This window comes from Buteo buteo, chromosome 22 (genome assembly GCF_964188355.1).
Source record: "Buteo buteo chromosome 22, bButBut1.hap1.1, whole genome shotgun sequence".
Taxonomy (NCBI): Eukaryota; Metazoa; Chordata; class Aves; order Accipitriformes; family Accipitridae; genus Buteo; species Buteo buteo.
The window spans coordinates 50,194-71,796 of NC_134192.1; the positions used below are offsets into that span (position 1 = coordinate 50,194).

General features: G+C 48.2%; 1 protein-coding gene across 11 annotated transcripts in view; it reads right to left on the minus strand.

Annotated features, from left to right (window-relative positions):
- Nucleotides 1-21,603, minus strand: part of HDAC8 (histone deacetylase 8) — a 45,879-nt gene that overhangs the window by 3,552 nt on the left and 20,724 nt on the right. For all 11 annotated transcript variants that reach the window (XM_075053655.1, XM_075053659.1, XM_075053661.1 and 8 more), the window contains 3 exons: nt 16,252-16,424; nt 14,461-14,555; nt 2,266-2,371 (listed from right to left, as the gene is read on the minus strand). In XM_075053655.1, coding sequence (XP_074909756.1) covers nt 2,266-2,371; nt 14,461-14,555; nt 16,252-16,424 — 374 coding nt within the window. The remainder of the gene's footprint in view (nt 1-2,265; nt 2,372-14,460; nt 14,556-16,251; nt 16,425-21,603) is intronic.

Consider the following 21,603-nt stretch of genomic DNA (forward strand, 5'->3'; position numbering starts at 1 on the left):
GCCCAGAATACAGTTGGCTTTCTGGGCTGCAAACTCACATTGCTGGGTCATGTTGAGCTTCTTGTCAACCAACAACCCCAAATCCTTCTCCTCAGGGCTGCTCTCAATCCACTCATCGCCCAGCCTGTGTTTGCGCTTGGGATTGTCCCGACCCACGTGCAAGACCTTGCACTTGGTCTTGTTGAACTTCATGAGGTTCACACGAGCCCACCTCTCAAGCCTGCCAAGGTCCCTCTGAGTGGCAAAACATCAAGTTAACACAAGAAGAATGGCTTCTTCAGATATGTGAGCAGTAAGCAGAAGCCCAGGGAAGACGTAGGCCCATTGCTAACAAGGGCAGAGAAACCAATTACTAATAATGTTGACAAGACAGAGGTTCTCAATACCTTCTCTACCTCTGTCTTTACCTGCATAGCTGGACAATGCAAGTGTCCACCGACCAGCAGGGATGGGTGGTCTGTGACCTATTGCAAAAGGTTCCACCCACATAAATCTATGTTAAGAGAAGTGGCTGACATTCTTGCAAGGCCACTGTCTATAGACATATTCTATTATATAATATATAATATTAGAAAAGTAATGGAGATCAGGGGATACCCCTGATTACTGGCAGAGGGCAACTGTCACACCCATCTACAAGGAGGGCCCAAAAGAGGACCCAGAAAACTGCAGGCACATTAGTCATACTTCAATCCCTGGGAAAGTCATGGAACGAGTTCTCTTAGAAACTATTACAAACCAACTTAAGCAGGTGACTGGGAAAAGCCAGCATGGATTTACCAAGGACAAATCATGCCAGGCTGATCTGGTCATCTTCTACATCAAAATACCATCTTCTGTCAATGTGGGGAGAGCAATGGATGTTGTTTACTTGGGTTTCAGCAAAGTGTTTGACACTGTTTCCCACAGTCTCCTCCTGGACAAACTGGCAAGACACAGATTGGATGGGCAGTCTGCAAAGCAGGTAGGGAGGGAATTGGCTCACAGGCAACACGCAGAAGGTGGTGATCAATGGTTTTTACTCAGGCCGGCAGCCTGTCACAAGTGTGGTCCCCCATGGATTGATACTGGGCCCCACACTGTTCAACATCTTCATAAATGATCTGGATAATGGGATTAAAAGCAACCTCACCAAGTTTGCTGATGACACCAAACTGGGTGCTCAGGTGGACACATCAGAAGGGAGAGCCATCTTACAGAGACTTGGACAAGCTGGAAGAGTGGGCTAACAAGAACAGCATGAAGTTTAACAATGACACAGGCAAGGTCCTGCACCTGGGACAGAATAACCAAAGATCCCAGTTCAGGCTAGGGTCTGTGTGGCTGGGGAGCAGCCTTGCTGAAAGGAACCTGGGGGTCCTGGGGGAAAGCAAGCTGAACATGATCCAGCAGTGTGCCGCTGCAGCAACGAAGGCAAATTGGATGCTGGGCAGCATCTGCAGGGGCGTTACTAGCAGAGATACAGATGGGATCATCCCACTCAGTGCTTGTTAGCTGTATCTGGAGTACTATGTCCAGTTCTGGTCCCCACAAATCAAAAAAGACATGGACAGACTGGAGAGGGTCCAAAGGAGGGCCATGAAGATGATCAAACGGATGGAGAATCTGCCCTATGAGGAAAGGCTGAGGGAGTTGTATCTCTTCTCCCTGGAGAAGAGAAGGCTCGGTATCCAGTATTTCTGTACTCGAAGGGCAGCTACAGAGAGGACAGAGGCTCTCTCTTCACAAGGAGCCACATGGAGAGGACAAGGGGCAACAGGTATGAGCTGCATCAGGAGAGGTTTCACCTCGTTACAAGAAAGAAATTTCTTACAGTGAGAACAATCAGTCACTGGAACAACCTCCCCAGGGACGTGGTAGAGTCCCCATTGCGAGAGTTTTTCAAGATGCGACTGGAAAGGGTGCTAGATAATCTCATCTAGGCTCCCTTTCCCACGAAAGGTTGGACCAGATGATCTTTGAGGTCCCTTACAACCTGGGCTGTTCTATGATTCTAATAAGGACAAGGCCCCATGCTCCTCTGCCCAGCCAGAGGAAAGGCAATGGCAACTTTCGCTAACAGGGACCCACAGCTCTGAGCTGATGTGCTACTAAGACTGAGAATCCCAAGTGAAGCAGGAAACAAATGACATTGTACACAATGAGCAGTCAAGTGAATGTGGTTCACCTTTCTAGTCAGTGAGAAAGACTCCAACGAGCTTTCCTGAAGTCCTCTCTAAAAAGACCTGTAAGCCTGAAGCAGGAGTGCTGGCTTGGACAACTCACCTTTGATAGAGTTAAGAACTTCTTGAATTCTCTGTGGCTCATTGCGGTCTGGTCTGCAGCTTGGTGTGATCTCCAGCACATAATCAGGACCGTACTCTGTGAAGAACTGCAGGGAAGAGGAGAGGAGAGTCAGAAGAGAGGTCTCTGGCTGGCTGAGGCTGGAGGGAGGGCATCCCACAGGTACCTCTTTGTAAAAAGGCAAAAACATTTTCTCCATCTGAGGGGCACATGTAGCTTAACTACATTAAAGAGGTGCTTCTGCTGTGTCTGTGCCCACCTGAAGTATGCAACCACTACCAATTTAAGGGCTTGGGAAGCAGAGCTCAGTTGTGCAGCCAAAAGCAGTCAAATATTTATCCCAATGCTTTATTTGAGAAAGCTGCTGACACTCATTTTACACATGGTTACCTTCAAACCTGATTTTTTTATGAACAAAATTCAAGTGCTGCCTATCAGATATCCTTCCTCTCAGCTCCCTGCCCCACCTTGCACAGTGCTGCATTGACATGACTGTGAAACACCCAGAAGGAGAAAAATCAGTGTGCTTCAAGGTTAATAATGTGTCTTTCCTGGCTGAGTACTACAACAGCGTGCAGCCAAGCCTGAATGAGAATATCTGCAGCATGTGGGCTCTTCACGATAATGTAGAATCACAAATTATTGCCAGCAGTTTTATTTCACAAGCACACAGCACTGAGAAAAGAAGTAGACACACCAGGGTTAAAAATTCAGCAGTGAAGTTGCAATTGGTCCTGTTGCTAGCCCTGGAGAGCTTTACTCCATGGAGAGTCCAGACTTTGTACCAAAGATAGGGAAATTCACAGCATTATAGTCTCCCCAGTGATTAATGATGCACAGGGCTGGGGTTTTCTTTAAGGGTGAGATTGGAGGTGGCAGATCTGGCAACCTAAGACCGACATCTCTGCACTAGCAGGGGCAATGAGGGCTTCTCCAGGAAGACCTCAACATGCCAGTACTGATAAGGAAAATGAAGTGTCCCCTGAATGCTGCAGGTTACAGTTCAGCATTTGAAAGCAAACCTGAAATCATGCTGGGCTTACTAGCCTGTGAATCACAGTGTTAAGGAGCTGCCTGCTCTGTAAGTACATGAGCTATTCACACAGAATGGACAAGACAGCTGGGTCAGGGCAGGCAACATGCTGCCTCCCCGACTTTTTTGTGGGCCAACACAATATTCCACTGAAAAGGGAGTAAAAGGCAGATTTTGACAGCTGCACCAGCTCATTTGTGCAGTGCTCGGTCACTGCAGACCCAGCCAGCTGATTGAAAAAATGGAAAAATGTTTTCTTTTTAGTGAGTCAGGGTTTTGATCTATGCTTTCAATGCTGTGCAAATGAGATCCCATCTGTCCCCCAAACCAACGTGGGGCAGCAGGAAACTGCAGTACATTGTGGTGGCTCTTAGCTCATTAAAACATTACCATGACTGTTCAGATCAGAGATGGACTCAGGGCTAGCATGAATGGGACCCTTCCCAGCTGTATCGTGCAGCATGGGAGCACATGCTTAGCTAACTAGCAGGCTAGCCCTCCTTCTTCCAAGCTTCTCCATGGTCAGCCCAAGGACCGATGTATATTTTTCAAGCAGACTATTTTCACAGTTTTCTTAAGTAAACTCCTTTATAGCTAAACATTTTCCTTTCTTCACCTCTGCCCAGAGACTGCTTTGGAAAGCCCCTGCTGAAATATTGACACAAGAGGAGAACACTGACATCTCTCCTGCTTAGAAAGACTGAAAATAGCTACAGCAGAAGAAGCCAACATGTTTTGGGAAGTCCTCACTGACAGCTGGTGTCTCTAGTCTGGTTTGAGTTTGTTCTTGTAGTCTGAACAGGAGACAGCTACTCCCAGAGCACACAGGCTCCACTGGCAAGGCCCACTGACTCCACAAATAAAGTAACCTGGCTCATTTGCAGGAAAAAAGGAAATACACAGAAAATCTTGACTGCAGCATCCGTGGAAGAGCACATGGAAAACGCACACGTCTCAGTAACTGGTCTTGGCTGCACAACCTGATGGTTACACAGGCAGTGGCACAGCGGACTTTGTACCTGGGCCTAGCACATCCAACCTGGGACACAAGGCACAATTAATCCTGACGAAGGCATGATTTTGCACTTCCTCATGTTCTCATTTCTGTGGCATCAAGTGAAACAGCACACCAATACAGTTTCATGCAACTGCTTTTCAAAGTCTACATTAAAGGGCAAAAATACCTCAACTTTTGCACTGATATGGTTTATGGCAGTTGAGAAGCTTTTGGTATTAACTAACTAATATCCTGTAGAGCAGCTCTATGTGCTGAGCCACTCAGTATGGGTTGCAGAGCGCAGTCACGCAGAAGAGCTTGGGGCCAGCTGTGTTTTACACCATCCATCAGAAAGCAGGTCAGCAGGGCAAGCCTGGTAAATCTTGAACTGGCTTATCCAAGAGTTCTGATGCAGGTGCTCTGAAGCAAACAGCTGCAGCTGTTCAAAACATTCCTACCCCTCTACCGCAGGTTCCTGTGCAGGTGACAGAAGAAAACACATGTCCAGTCACCCCAGGTCACAGACTGAGACACAAGGGCTGAGACACAAACCAGCAGGGCACAGGGGCGGTGGCAGGAGCCCCTGCCCACTTCTGCTGCCTTGCACTGGCGGCAGGACAGCCAGGCAGGTAAGGACAGGACCACCTCTTGTTGCTGCAGCTAGAGGTGCTTCTTGTCTCTGAGGAAACACTAACAAAAGAAATTCTTTCAACCACTCATCAATTGACAAAAACAACAAGCAGCACCTGAGAATCCACTGAGGTTTGACCACTGCAGGGACCCAGAGAGGCAAATCCACCAAAACAAACCAGTAACTTCCATTTTCTCTTTGAGGTGAGAGGCTTAAACCCTAATATTTCCAAAGATAGTACAAAAGAACCATTTGTACAAGCACTTTGTATCCACTCTCTTGCAGTCTGGAGGGGATTCAAGAGGTGGTTTTCAGTGCTGCAGAAAAGACTCATTCTATTTCTTCACCTCTCAGAACAAGGAGGATGTTGCAAGCAAGCAAGCTCATGCTTCAGCAACAACAAAATGCCTGCGCTACTCACTCATCCATTTTTTTGTAGCAGGTGAAAATATATCTTTTTTATCTCTGAAAAAAACCTGTCATTTTCAGGGATGAAAAAAAAAACATGTTGAGAACCGACTCACATGGTAAGCTAAAAATCCTCCCCTTAATCAGCAGCTCACCCAGAAACTCACAACTGCTCCCTTTTAAAACTCAGGCATGCCAAAACTGAGAATCACAAATGTCCGATGCACAATGCTAAAGCCCTGAGCAGGCCAAAAGGAGCTCAAGTTTAAACCAGAGGGAGGCATACCCGGGACTGCTAATGTCTGCCCTCCCATCAGTGGGGTGTCCCAGAGAAAGGAGCAGTCCCAAGTGTAGTAGCATGACTGCCGAGTGCTTTGGTGGTCTGAAAGAGGGTGGGAGTAATGGTTCAGGAGATGGGAATGTGGAATGACTGCAGGGAAAGAAGTGTTGGAGGAAGAAAAGAGTAGGCATGGAGGCCAGGAAAAAGGATGAGAAATAGAGAAAGGAAAAGGCAAAGAGGAGAGGAAAAAAAGGCTAAAACAATAATGTTCTTAAAGGGGAAGGATATTTTCTACTGAATAATGCCAGATCTGACAAGTACTATGCCAATAGCAAAAAAATTAGGCATCTTATAAAAGTCTAAATTCTGTCCCTGACTTTAGTAGAAACAGTTCATTGGTGGACACTGCTGCAGGGGGACCATGACCCACTGCACCATTAGCACTGGATGTTCAAAGAAATTCTATGTTGGTCCTTCCAGACATGCTAAGACTATTTAAACACCATTACACTGCTGCTCAGTCAAATGCTTTTTGGATCTCAAGACCACAGCTGTCTTGTTTTCAAGCCCTTCTCTACAAACTCTAGAACAAAAAAGAACAACCAAAAGACCTCCATGTTTCTGAATACCGACTTTCATAGTAACTTGATTCCAAGACCTGGAGCTGTAAAGAACATTCCCAAACCTCTCAATGCTGGAAGAGAAGCAAAATGCTGAATATAACTGGGTAGAATTTGGCCCGTCATCACTGAAAAAGCATGCCAAACCTGGCTGATGGAGAGAAATACATCCAGAGCAGTACAATCTAGCCACTTCACAGCAAGGTGCTTCAGCAATGATCTGTCCTGGGTCACGCACTCTCACGAGTTTCCTTCAGGAGGTGAGCAGACCCCTGGGGTTGTACAGCAGGAAAACAGTGCCTGGACTGCCTTCAAGCTGCTCACAGTCAGGAATTCTGCACTGATCTCAAAAAGCTGACTGGTCTGACAGCTCAGTTTCCAGGTTTCATGTTAATCAGAATGGGAATTCCTATTTAAAGCAAAGAAAACACAAAATCAGGAAGTACCAACCTTTGTTTCTGTGTGCAGGCACTGATAAGCTATTAAACCATTAGTGGTTCTTTGCCAGAAGCAGCAGAAAAAACCCTGGGAATCTGACAAAAAGACAACAGCCCTGTATGCGCACAAATACATACGTACACATACACAGAAAGCACATGCTGTTTCCCCTTCAGATTATCTCATAGCTGTGTAAATATTTCATACTCACTAGCCTCCAAACCAATTCTCCTCCTTCATGACTTTTCCCCCCACCAAATCTGCTTCCACCAGTTTACCTTAAACATGCCAACCCATCCCAATAGCACAACACAGACAGCCTGGAGCATCTCGTGGGAAGATTATAGAGGGTAAAATACACTGATGAGAAGGACTCTAAAAATACACAAAACCAGTCAGCTGTAGCTTCTCTGGGAGTTTCTGTTAGCAATCTCTGCAGGATTAATGCAAGATGAGGACATCTCATTCTTAATCACAGAGAAACAGGCTGCCCCACAAAGTGCTAGCCTGGAACTTGCACTAGCAGCAAGGTGAGGAACTTCATTACCTTCCACTAGTTCCACCTAAGGGTTAAAAAAAAGCCTTCTCTAAATGCAATGACTCATGGAGTGAGAAAAGGGAACAGAAGAATTCCCATGAAAGTGAAGTGTCACATATTGAATACATAGTAAGGCACTCCTTCCCCTGAAAATCTGAGGTCCATAAGGTTTAAACTAACTTGTCAAGTCAAAAATCCAGATGCGAACATCACATGGCAATGTAGCTTGTCCAGGCTCTGGAATAAGGCAACGGCAAAGCACTGCCTGGCATCTGACTGCTTTCTGTCATGCTCTGATGCAAGATGAGCCTGCTAGAAAAGATAAAAAGTGTATTTTAAGTTCAGTAAATGGCAGAGCAAGTTGGGCTACGTCTCCCAAGGATGGTATACAAGTATTATTCCAAACCATGTCCTCCAAAAGCTGTATTTGCCATCAACCATCTTACTGTCTTCTGCTCTAACAACTGTCACCAGCAAAGACTTGTCTCCCAGATAGCTTCGTTGCAAAGCAGAGCCATGAAGAGAAGCCAGAGAGCAAAAGGCCCTCAATGACTTTGGATGTCAACTCCCAGGCTGGCTCATCCCTTCTACAGGAAGCTTGCAAAGAGCTGTTTGACTTAACAGACTCAGGTCCCCTCACAGAAAGCACAGGAGTGCAAGAGCAGCAAGTAGCTTCCCAGAGCGCTCAGTGGGCCAGCATGAGCCTTCACATCTGTACCCAAGGCAGGTGGTAGAGACACTGCACTGAACTGCACACCCTGCCTGCATCCCTCAGCAAACCTGTCCAGTGCCTGGGAACCTTTTCCCTTGGCAAAGGTGGAGAATGGAAGTGTCATCCTAACTGTGTCCAAGCCCATCACAAGGCAACAGCCCATCTTATGGATGCAGTGGGATAAAGCTTGATTTTGTTAACACAACGCTTTCCTGGTTCACTCTGTGGCTTTTAAACAGAGCAAAGTCTTGACATGCCCCTCTCCATGCTTCAGAGGAAGCAGAGGAGACGCCGCTATCCCCACATCCAAGCTGAAACGCAGCTGGGCAGGAGGAGGGCCCCAGGCACACTGCACAACACATGGACACCCTTGAGGGAAGGCAGAGGACACCTGCATGCTGGGCACTGAATTGCTTGATGGAGTCTGCCTTCTCCGCATAGCCACCCACCAAACACCTGGACAAGCACTCCCATGGCATCTCAGAGTTTAAGAGCCCCAAACCAAAACTCCACCATTCTCACCTGGACGTTAAGTGTGGGGCGCCATGTGCTGCCACACTAATATGCAGCTCTTCATCGTAAAGGGGCTAGCAAGTGGTGGTGCAAGAAGCCAGGTTTTTATGTCCTTAAACAGCATAGAGGTCTCAAGAAGCCAGGCCTGAGATTTTTCTACCCATCAGCATCTGCATATAGGGAGCTGCATCAGCACGGTCTTGCTGCGCTCTCTGCAGTGACCTCTCTCCAGACCTCAGGCACCAGCATTTCTTGTAGCTGCCTTATTAGAGAGGCATCTGCCTCTGCTAAGGACCTATGTGCACCTGCCGTTGGACACGGATATTTTGAACTGTTCTGTGTCCCAAAGGCAGGGTTCAGCAGCAGCAGGCTTCTAGGAGAGACTGGTACCTGTATGTACCTTGCAGATTTAATCAGAACAGTGTTCCTGAGAAGCAGGAGGTTCCCAGCCCTGGAAGAACACTCTTTCCTGGGGGAGGAGCACAACATGATCCAGTACAAGCTGCCACACGCCGGCCTTAAGACAGGGCTTGCACATCCACTCAAGGGTGAGAGGCTAGTAGATCTCAAACTCCTGCTCTTGTGCATGACAAAGCCCACGCCATCCCTCATCGGAAGACAGAGCAATGTGCTGAACAGCTGAACCACAGGAAGCCCCAACATGGGGGCTACACAGGCACCTGGCAGGGACTCTCCCATAAGTTTCATCAACCAACTGGGATTCCCATGTCAAGGGCAATAGGTTCACCAGGCATAGATTAATACACACAAAGGCTGAGACATAACAGAAGTGGAGACTGGAGCTGCTAAGACAAGAGTTGGGAGGAAGACACACACTGGCTCTCACGTGCTCAGGTTGCACATGCCCTCTGCAAAGGAGCAAGTGACAGCGTTTTCCCAGCTGGACCCTCCTGGTCCCAAGCTCTAACCATCACATCCAACACAAAGACCTCTGCACCGCTTCACTGGTTTATCAGCCCTGGCTATTAATTTCCCCCGACAAGGAAACAGATCCAGCTGGCAATGTTTTCAGTTGACTGTTTATACTCCATGAGCGACAAGACCTTGGAGGACCATGGAAACAAGGAAGAGTTATTGGTTCGAGTAAAGCAGCCACCAGGCTGCAGCCTCAGTTGAAAGCCCACAAGAGCAGGATCAGGCAGTTTGGTCTGCGTGGAGAGGAGCCAGCCTGGGGACAGCATCCAGATTAAAAGGCAACATTAGCTGCAGTGAAGACAAGCCTAAAACTGCTCAGGATCTGCCATGGCTTCTGATCTCAAGGAAAACAGGACAAACAACAAGAAGGGTGTCAGCTTCACTGCAGATAGCCTGCAGCTGTCCGACTGCAGCAAGGTTCCTGCCTCCTGCACATAGCAGTGTTGCCATGTTAAAAGGAACCGCATTTACTTAAGTACCCAAATCTAGACTGGATCAAGAGGGAATTTTGTAGCTGGGCTTCACCAGAGCTTTCCACTCTGGGAAAACAATTTTTCTCCTCTCCAAGCCAGGGTGGTCTTTAGAAACCATGTCAAAGAAGGTGTTTATTGCTGTTGTTATCTTATTACAGAGCCATTCTGTCAGACACCCTCAGCCAAACATGGGACCAAGTAACCATAAATTGTTGCATTTGTCTCTACGTCAGAGACAGCATAACAGCAACCCCAAATCCAACTTTCTTCTTTTCTGAGAGACATTCAGGCAGAGACCCAAACCACTGTCAAGCAACCAAGTACAAATCAGCTGGAGAAATCACTCCTAGGTTTGCTGCACATCTGCACTGCATACCATTTTATTTCAAAGTATGAAAAAGACTTAAGCTTTAAATCCAAAGATGCAGATTCCAGTGAGAATGAAAGACAGCCCGAAAGGCTTTACCAAGGAAGAAAGGATGGGAAGAACCAAATTTTACACTGCAAGAGGAGCTGCTGGAGTCTCCAGCTGGGAGGTCTAAGCCCTGAGAGTTGGGTAAGAACAGCCTGGTGGCACTGGGGATACTGGGACAAAACCAAACTGAGGGAACCAACTAGAAAATCTGAGTATTTCCTGCGATGGAAATCTTTTTGAAAGTGGAAATTTTCCTAAAGGAAGTGGTGGAAACCCAACTGCTTCCATTATCTCAAACCAGATAAAGCCCTTGAGCATAAACAAAAGGGAACATTCCTGTACTGGGTGCCAGTTTACTTTGAAAGGGGGATTTTGATATCTAAAAGTAATTATTTTTTTCTATGTCCAGTTTTCAGGAGCCAGGCAATTTTCTAATTAATTTATTTTTTAAAATTAAAGTCCTGGTAACTGTTACTAGCCCAGCATACCTGCTCATAGGTATCTTTTAGTGTCCTCTCACACAGAAAAACCCCACCACATTTTCTCCACGCAGTAAGACTTACACACTATAATACACAGGCTAGAGGGGCAACAGGCAGGGATAACCTACCCATGACTCCCTGACTGTTGAAGAGTATCTAGAAGACAGAAAACTCGGATGACGCAAACAGAGACTGCTGCACGCACATGAATTCTATCCATTACAGGGATACAGACCTTTGCATCACCTGAAACCCTGGTGCTACAGACACTGAACCTGGCATCCTCATTCAACGAGGTGGATGAACTTGCTCCAGGTAACTTAAGCCGAGGTGGCAGAGCGGGCTCTCAGGTGTAATGCCCCTGCCTCATGGTAGGCAGGATTTTAATGAAGAACAGTGAGATTAAAGCCCCTATCTTTAGTGTTACCCCATGGAAGGTGCATATTGGATCACATCTTGGCATAAAACTAGAGGCTCAGCCAATTCAGCCCTGTCAAGTACCAGATGGAGAGCAAGGATTAGAGAAACCAAAAGGACGGCCCCAAACGCATCACCCTGGAGAAGCAGCTACCCCCTTTCCTGCGTGCACTCGGCAAGTCCCGTAAAGCACGCTGTGCACAGCCAGTCGTTAGCCTTGCACTCTTCTTTTTGCCCAGGGTCTCACTTGACTAGGACAGGTTTGGAGCAGTGCTGAACACCCACAGCTGCCCCCAGGACCAGCTTAAACATGTAAGTATCATAATAATGCTGAACCCTCTCACAAACCAAGCCTTACATGTTACCAACAGGACAAATACAGAGACTACAGGAAACTTCTTGGCCATACATCACAGAAAACTGGAAGAGCACCCTGAGAAACTCTGTGTTCACACTGTTGTTTATACTCGTCCCCCTGCATCTGCTATCGGCTACTGTGGCAGAGAGGAGACAGACAGATGTACAGCTTCCTGGACAATACTGCTCACTTGACGTGGTGAAGGAGGTACCATCCTCCAGACTGCACATTCCCGTGCTATTTAAGACCATCACAACACGTCACGTGAGCAAAGCCCAGTGTCCAGGCCAAGGGAGAAAGAGAAACACTTGCAGTGGACTTAGCCATGAGATAACTCTTTCTTGCAGTGCATGGGAAAAAAATTTCAGATGCACAGTTTGGGAAGAAAGCTCTTGTGGGCTGGGAAGGGGAAACAGCTTTTGCTACAGAGGACTCAACTCCACTTCCCAATTCTCTTCAGCTCTGCGGAATAGCTCCTGCCTTTTGGGAACCATCATTTGCCGGGCCAGGCACCCAGCTCAAAACCAGCTGAGCAGCCAGCAGACACTGGAACATGCCCCAATGCACAGGCAAGAAACAACAGGGCTTAATTTACAATCAAGGCTTTGTGACAGCTTTTCCCTGCTGCCTGCCTCCCCCCCACACCCCCTCCTCAAAGGAAAAACTGTCCCATTCCCTTCCCCAAGCCCCTCACATCCCCTCAGAAAGGCCGGGCCTCCTGTTCACTCACTTCTGGGAGCAGTGGCGGCAGTTGGTGGAGTGGGGAGTGGGGCGGAGGTTGTTCAGCAGGTACAAAGTGCTTTTTGTTCCCTTGACAGGGTTGAGCTGCTGCTTCACCTGCTTCCAACCCTCCTGGGGTCCCTGGGACAAGAGGCAGGGGCAGTTTAGGAACGTGACTGTATTCAGTTTGTGGCACCTGAGCAGGGCCATAGCTTGCCTCTTTGATTCCCTGGCCATGAAAAGCGCATAAAAGATTGAATTAAAGAATGAAGACCTTTACAAACTGGCCTACGAGGACTCTGTCTGTCCCAGGACCTCCTCCCACAGTAGCAGTGCCCTGTATTATGACCACCCCCTATGCTGGTCACTGGCCAGTAGTCCCTTTCATTTAGCTTCCAACACCTCCCTCCCCAATACATCGTGCTCAAAAAGCACCCTGCAAGCATCACTCCAGGGCCCCAACACCAAACGTGCCGCAGGCTCACTGCTGCCTAGCTATACGCAGTCATTATCTCACGCAAAACACGTGATTCCTGCAAGCATAGCCAGAGCACACAATCACATAGAGACAATATCTCCCTAGCTGGGTGCAAAACAGAGCAACATTTATCTCCTCTCCAGTAAATAACCTTCAGGAGAGCAGTGGGTGGCAGCCAGAAGGCCGGGGCTGAGAGCACACTGCTCTGCCTGATGAGCCAGGGCCCATCAGGCCACCTCGCTCACACTGCACACGAGGATGGTGTGCTCCCTTGGCCTTCCTAATTTTGTAAATCCCACAAAAATCACACCTTACAAAAGGTCTCAACATCTTTTATGAGCCTGCCGTAATAATTCTCCTATAGGTGCCCGAGTGGGAACAGCAGCACTTGGTGACTGCGTCATCCAAGGCAGTCCACATTTCTCCTCCTGCTCCAGCTCATTCCTCTTCCAAGTGCTGTCCCACCGCTCCAAGAGACAGGCTGGACTGATGTCCGGGAACAGGTTCCTCCAGGGTGAACCCTGAGCAGCTCCTCTCATCGCCGGAAACAAACCCACAAGCACCGTTTCACTGCAAGGGGAACCCAAACAGGCTGGCCACCGGCAGCACCACAACTCACAGCCAGCTCAGCCCTGCAGCCCAAGCACTGGCCAGCCCAGGACGGGATACAAATTCCTTTGAGAAGGAGTAGCCAGAGCACACAGGGCCCCACTGTGCACCTTGTGACATCCTGCGATCAACTCATTCCCACATTGCTCTTACCCTTCAGGGCACTCGGTGCAGGAATCATTAACACTACAAATAAACTGTTCAGAGCAACAACAAACAGGCAAAACCTAACCACCGGCAGCAGTTAATTTCTACAGAAGGACTCACCCTTTTCACTTCCCACATATATGAAAGATGAAAACCTGCTTCTGCAGAAACCTGGTTAAAGGATCATATTTAAGCATGACACCCCTCAAAAAGCACCTTGTATCTGTAATCACCAGTTTCTATAATGATGAATTTCCAGTTTCAATACACGCAAACACTACTTCCCATGCATACTAGTCCGTGTGATCCTTAGACAAAGGCAAAACTGTAATTCTCCTCTGTGGTCACTCTAGGCTTGAACTGCTTTGCCCATGGAGTTTTGTTTCTGTAGGGTCAATAACACTGATCTGCAGTTTGAGACCTATTACGAACCTATAGTTATTCCACCCAAATTCAGTCTAGACTGTGTCCCTCCAACCAGCTGTCCAGCCCTGCTGAAGACTTTAAAAGCACCAGCACTGGAACTGAAAGCTCATACGCGATCATGAACAGCACCTCACCTCATAGCCCACTGCAAGACTGCTGGTCAGAAAAGCTTCAAAGTTGCACCTGGTATTTTCTGTAAGTCAATGAAAGCAGGGCTAAAACTTAAATCCTTAAGAAAGGCCTAGTTCTTTCCTGGCAAAGTGTGCACACATCCTAAAGAGCTCTTTGAGCAAACAGGTGACTCCCCCTCCCCATCCTCTCTGTAATTATCTGAGACTGGAGTCTATTGGTGCCTGAGATCCCTTGCAAAAAGATGCGGACAGCCTCAGGTTTTGGGAACAAGCACCCACTATGCTGCTAGGACAGTGCATTATTGTTACAGGAGCATATCAACAAAACAGTATTGAGCAGCAAGGATACCGTTTGGATTAGGTAGAATGATTCAGCTCTCGTGCCAGGAGAAGGGAGGGTTTGTCAAAGCTTTACCTCGTGATCGGGGATCTCGGAGCACAGTGTTCTCCCAAGGATGACCCCAGTCAAGTATGTCCAGCAGCGAGCTGTGTTGGCAAGGTTGTAGCCTCCTGTCTCCAGCAAGAATTGTGATTTTGGAGGGGGAAGAGTGGGGAAAGGGAAGACAGAGGGAGAGATTTTAGTGGAAAGAACAGATCACAGAGGCAACACACACAGTTTACATGAATTCAGCTTACTTCATCCATTCAAGCTGTGCCCCAAAACCGCATTTTGCACCTGCTGGCTACACGAGGCTAGGTCCAAATAACACTATGCAAGGGCAGACCTCCCAAACTGAACCCCAGTTACACCCAGCATGGCACAGGCCAGGCTCCTCCAGCCACCATCTCAGACCCAGCATGAGGCCCCAGCCCCATGCACTGGGCTCTCTCCTGGCAACAAGGAGGGCTGTTCAGAGGTAACAGAGAGAGAAGCGCAAGGGCAGCAGCAGAGATGGGGGATTCCTAGTTTTTAATGCCAGCCTTCGACCCATAAAGCATAATACACATGCCCAGCCATTCACTGGTGAGCTCTTCAGCACTGTCATGTTTGAGAGGACAAATATGAACCTCATTAGTACAACTTGCGACTGCTTTAGAAGTAAATGAGGTTTCACAGTCAGTATAGTAATGGTCACCTCTGTGGTAACAGTACATGAGCCTACAGGGAGAAACCTTAGCTGAAAGCAATCCTGCAAGAAACTCAGAAGACTTTTTTTCCAGCAAAGATGACTAAAATAGTAAGAGAGAAAACCACTTTAAAAATAGAGAGAGACACCATATTCTTCAGTGTTCCCTTCTCTTTGTGTTGGTGGTTGGTTTTTTGTGGATTTGTGGTTTTTTACCCCCCCAAGTATTGACTTGTCCCCCAATTTCCACTTCAAATGCTTCCACAAGCTGCAGTGGTACAACACTCCTTTGGTACTTTCACAAGTGACAAATAGCTGTCCCTCATTTTTTGACAGAAGTTTCGGGGTTTCTTTTTGCCTTAAAGCTGCCATCCCCAGCATACCCAGACATGCCACAGCAGGACTGAACACTCATAACCTTTCCAAATCAAAGTGCATTAGGCACATCAAATTTTAGGCTTAACATGCTATACCTGATCTCCCCCATCTCAAAAAGGACAACAGCTAGAGCTGATATGGCTCCAGGCACAGAGCTGGGGGGCTCCCCTTGGCACATAGTGGCTTTTATTGTTCTGAAACACTCTGTTGTGTAAAGCCTGTCCTGTGTTCTCCCTGCTAGACAAGTGGCTGGTTATGCAGCATGGCAGAGCTAAGTCAACCTTATCTTTCGCTGCATATCAGAGCCCTGTTGTACCGTGGAGGCAGCCAGTCCTTTTCCCAAGCCCCTGCTTGAACCCACACAAAATCATTCATTGCCAGATGCCCAAGGTAGGTTTGGGAACACAGCGCTCACTTTTAAAGAGAAGCGCTGAAGGGTTGATCAGCAGAGATGAGAATCAGAGGTGCCATTGAGAAGCCAGGGTCAGTTTGTAGGGGTTGACAGCCTCTGCTCTTCTCCAGAGGAGCCAAGTTGCCGTTAACTCAAGACCTTAGGGTCAGGATTGAGACTTGCACCTGTCAGTATCAAGGATTTCAGTTCTATGTGAAAACAATACTGCGCCACAGAGTGCCCTCCTGACACTGCCCAGCAGTCACTCTGCTAAACTCCAGCCACTGCTGAGCCCAAGGGCACACTCATGGAAGGGCTGCAGGAGGACAAATCTGTTTCCTTGTGAACAGCAGGACATGAGTGCACTCACCTCCTCCTAGGATGAGAGTTGCTAGCTGCCACTGCAGGACATACTTCAGGCACTTGCCCACTCCCTCAGGTGTCATGTTGAAAGAGCACATGGGATCTCCGGCGATGGTGTCTGCCCCCAGCTGCAGCACAACTGCATCTGGGTTGAATGCGGCGTACACCTCCTTCAGCACGCTGTGGAGAGAAGCAGCGGTGGGGGTTACCGCAAACACAGCTCAGAGGGATGCTGGTGGCATGGCCCTGGTCCCTCAGATCCACCGATGCCTCTCAAGGTCCCTGTGTTCTCTATTCCCACCCCCCTCATACCAATTACGCTCTCTCTGCTCCCAGTTAGCCTTCTGCCTCCACTCCTCTCCTGCAGTAAGTTTAGCTCTCAAAGTGCTCATCACAAGGCTGATAAAGGTAAAAGCATCACAGAACCCAGGGGAGGGGGATCTAGTCCTGATCAGCTTAGTGGTAGCATCAAACCACACATTTCCACTGGCCGCCCTGAACGGAAGGCTGCAAGCCAAATCCAGGGGCTTTTCTCCCCTGTAAAAGTCACAGTGAAGAGCAGGGTCTGGCAAAACAACAATCCTAAATTCTCAGACACCTCTCACCAGGACAGGACAGGATGAACGGAGGAAGGTTCTGTCTAGGTTCTTACTCTCCTCTCTCCCATATGGCTCTTGAGGCAGAAATACATTTCCCCTGGCTCTAGTGGATGCTGGGGTGCAGCAGGGCCAGCGTCCTGGAGATAGTTTATTAGAAGTATTCTCTCTTGCAGAAGGCAACTGGGCATGTCAGACATTTGGCTTTGCTCCAGATTTTTAGTATTACAAACACCACAAAGGGAATAATCCTGTTCCCAGCACTATGGTCCAAAGCCCCAAATACAAGGCAAATAATGGAGAAAACCATGTTCCTTTCACGACAGTGTTTTTATTTTGCTGAAGTAGAAACAGATGCGAACCCTGGAATAAATGCTTTTGCCTTGGTTAAGAGAACGTAAGAATCACCAGTTCTTATTTGATATGCAATTAGAAACCACTGCAGTGCCAAACAAGAGAGCTGCTTCCCTGTGACAAAGAGCTTGCATTTACCAATACTCACCCCAAGAAACTTAGTCAGTCACTGCACCCAGACAAGGAAACCCACTGAGCTTGGTGGGGTCTGCCAAGGCAGATGCCTGCAGAGCTGAGGCCATCAGCTCTACAAGCACCACAAATTCACTACTGGATTATAGGCACCACTGTGACTAAACTCAACTGGTGATGAGAAAAACTCTGGGAAAAAACTCACCACCCCACCCCCCGAGACCAAATACGTGAGGATTTCCATTCAATATGCGTATTCACCGCGGGTATGGCAGCACAGTCGGAACGTGCCGAGAGCCTGGTCCCAGCACCCCAGGTGCCCAGCAGGGCCAGGTAGCCAACAGCTATTCACACCACTGTCCTGGTTTCAGCTGGCATAGAGTTAATTGTCTTCCTAGTAGCTGGTATAGTGCTATGTTTTGAGTTCAGTATGAGAAGAATGTTGATAGCACACTGGTGTTTTCAGTTGTTGCTAAGTAATGTTTAGTCTAAAGTCAAGGATTTTTCAGCTTCTCATGCCCAGCTAGCAAGAAGGCTAGAAGGGCACAAGAAGTTGGGAGGGGACACAGCCAGGACAGCTGACTCAAACTGGCCAAAGGGATATCCCATACCATGTGATGTCACACCCAGTATATAAACTGGGGGAAGTGGGGCTGGGGGGAATCGCTGCTACAGAACAAACTGGGCATGGGTCAGCAGGTGGTGAGCAAGTGCACTGTGTATCACTTGTATATTCCAATCCTTTTATTATTACTATTGTCATTTTATTATTGTTATTATTATAATTATTAGTTTCTTCTTTTCTGTTCTGTTAAACCGTTCTTACCTCAACCCACAAGTTTTACTTTTTCTTTTTCCAATTCTCTCCCCCATCCCACTGGGGGTGGGGGGAGTGAGCAGCTGCATGGTGCTTAGTTGCTGGCTGGGGTTCAACCATGACACCACTCATGTTTTGACAGCTACCAGGCCATGTTGTCCACACAGTCCCACCAAGCTAAGCAAACTGAGGCAGATGATGAAAATCACAGTGCCAAGGAAAGAGCAGTCAAATTGGCATAAGCTTCCTTCTTGAAGTGGACCCAAAGTCAGCCTCTTTTCTGCAGATGTCAAGGACGGGACGGATAAGAGGGGCTTCCACCTCCGCCCAAGGCCCACGTTGTACTACCCTTCCTTGGAGTAAGGAGGACTAAACTGTCTTTCGTCCAACACTGTAGGGCTTCTTGACGCTGCTGCTGGTGAGGGCTTTCTTTGCCTGCACTCAGACCTCTGAAAGCACATCTAGCTCCTGTGAGCTGTCTCTGGGTCCCTCTTCCCCCATCTCCCTCAGACATGGTCTTCTACTTTTGCTAGACAAGCAGCTGCCACTGGCCAGTTCAAACAGCTCACTTTTTCCCTAGGAAGCTTTACATTCCTCACGGATCCACCAGAAACAGGCAGATGCATGTGAAATAACATCAACAGAGGAAGGTTTACCTCTCGCTAGCAAAGACCGGGAGTGCCGTGCCCTGCCCACTCACCAATCTCACTGTGCAAGGACAGCCACTTCCATCAAAATGCAATCACTATCACAAGTCCTTCTACTATTTTCCCACTGAAACTTACTTCAGGCCAAGGATTCCTACTACTTCTCAGCAAGGTCTCCCAGAGAGGATGGAGAAGAGTCTTTTAGCCCATCCCTGCAGGTTTTTGCTGGCTGCATGAGGAGTTTTAAACAAAGTTCACTCTCTCCCAGGGCTTTTAATTTTCAAAGCACATTGCAGACATTACCCAAATTATAAACATCTCCTTAACATGACAGCATTTGTCTGTAGCTGCTGGGATCTCTGTTAAGGCATAAGGGTAGCTTAGCCCCCTTCTTGCCCCATGCTGTGCTCAGGAACAGAGTAATTCTTTCTGGTGTTTTAGGATATCAGCAGAAGGACTGCTCTGCAGTCTCAGCCCTGTCCACATGCTGACAGATCCTCACACGCATGCAGGCTACGAGCTTGAGCTGGCAATAAAGCCAAACTGACTATACAGTAGTCCCGTCCATCCATCCTTCCCAGCCCTTTCCTTTTGCTTATGATGGAGCTCCTCTGATCCCACAGTGTGCAGTTTCAGAGAGCTGAACTAGCAAAAAGTTGCTTAGCAGGGTTAGTTTTCTGCTAGGTTAACTCCCTGAACTGGTTCATGGCAAGGAAAAGAGGGGAAAGGAGTGGGCAGCCAAGGATAAGGCAGTGGGAACAGGACTTTTCTCCCCTTCTGGCAGCATCCCTCAGGGAGACCAGCTCAGTCACACCATGTTGTGGTTTAACCCCAGCTGGTAACCAAGCACCATACAGCCTCTCACCCACTCACTCCCCCCACCCAGTGGGATGGGGGAGAGAATCGGAAAAAAAAGGAAGACTCGTGGGTTGAGATAAGAACAGTTTAATAGAACAGAAAGGAAGAAACTAATAATTATAATAATAACAATAATAAAATGACAATAGTAATAATAAAAGGACTGGAATATACAAAACAAGTGATGCACAATGCAATTGCTCGCCACCTGCTGACCGATGCCCAGTTCGTTCTGGAGCAGTGAATCCCCCCAGTTTATATACTGGGTGTGACATCACATGGTATGGAATATCCCTTTGGCCAGTTTGGGTCAGCTGTCCTGGCTGTGTCCTCTCCCAACTTCTTGTGCCCTTCCAGCCTTCTTGCTGGCTGGGCATGAGAAGCTGAAAAATCCTTGACTTTAGACTAAACATTAGTTAGCAACAACTGAAAACACCAGTGTGCTATCAACATTCTTCTCATACTGAACTCAAAACATAACACTATGCCAGCTACTACAAAGAAAACTAACTCTATCCCAGCTGAAACCAGAACACACCATCAGAGCTGCAAGCCTGTCTGGGAACTCCTGATACACCTCCCTGCCAATGGCAAACTAATCCGAGCTAGAAAACTGACTTTGCATCAAGATGCATCATGAGCATGGCAAAGATCTCTCACTGCCTCACAGCTGCAGGCGCAGGAACCTCTGACCTGTGACAGCTGGCTCCAGTGGGATGGTACCCCCATCACGGCAGCCAGGGCACAGCTCAGCCAGCAAGGACCACGCAATCTGGGCTGTGCGCTCACTTGGCACATGTGCAAAGGGATGTTCTGCCCCCTTTCTATTCCTGAACTAACAAACAAGTTCAGGGAAGCCTCAGTGAGCGACGTACGGCCACGAAGACAAGGTGACCCCAGTGGTTCTTTTCTGGCCCTGGCAGAGCAGCATGTCAAGGCAGGGCTGCACTGCCTGCCCTTGTGGCAGAGATGAACAGATGTTGCCCGTTTTCACACTTCTCCAAGCTCTTTCTTTCAGCAGTATCCAATTCACTACCCTCCCTGCCAGCCCCTGAAGGAAGCAGCTGACAGAGAAGTCGCCTTTTGTTACCCCCAGAGAGGTCAGAAGAACAGCTAAAACAGAGTGGCTGACAGGGAGGATGGAAGAGGACAGGCTTCTGCAACTGCTCAAGGAAACCCAGAAGAGCAGTCAAAATTTCACAGCCCCAGCAAGATTGCCACTGGAAGAGGACCAGTACCACACGACGTTTCCTCCCATTGGTGTCAGGAGATGGCCAGCGGCATGGGAAGGAGCTCCCCAAATTAGAGAGCTTTCCTTTCCCTGGATATACAGGCAAGATTGCAACTTACACCTCCGACCTCCAAAAAGCTGTATCCAAAACTCACAAATCAAGTTACATCCACTGTCACCTTAGCAGCAACACATGGGCCTGCCTGCTCTTCCTTCTGCCCACACTGCAGGCAGACAAGACCCAGTGCTGCCCAGGGCCCTGCTGCTCTCAGAGCCAGCAAACGCTCCCCATGCCAGCTTGCCTCCTGGCTTCCATGAGCCTGCCACCCTGCCACTGACTGCCCCACTCTGTACACGTCCCGGCGAGACCCACGACGTGCCAAGGTCACAGCTGCACCAGCAAACACCACAAGCCCTGTCCTGGTTTCAGCTAGGATAGAGTTAACTGTCTTCCTAGTAGCTGGTACAGTGCTATGTTTTGAGTTCAGTATGCAAAGAATGTTGATAACACTGATGTTTTCAGTTGTTGCTAAGTAGTGTTTAGACTAAAGTAAAGGATTGTTCAGCTTCTCATGCCCAGCCAGTGAGAAAGCTGGAGGGGCACAAGAAGTTGGCACAGGACACAGCCAGGGCACCTGACCCAAACTGGCCAACAGGGTATTCCATACCATGCGACGACGTCCCATTTAGTACAGGAACTGGGAAGTGGGGGCAGGGAATCGCC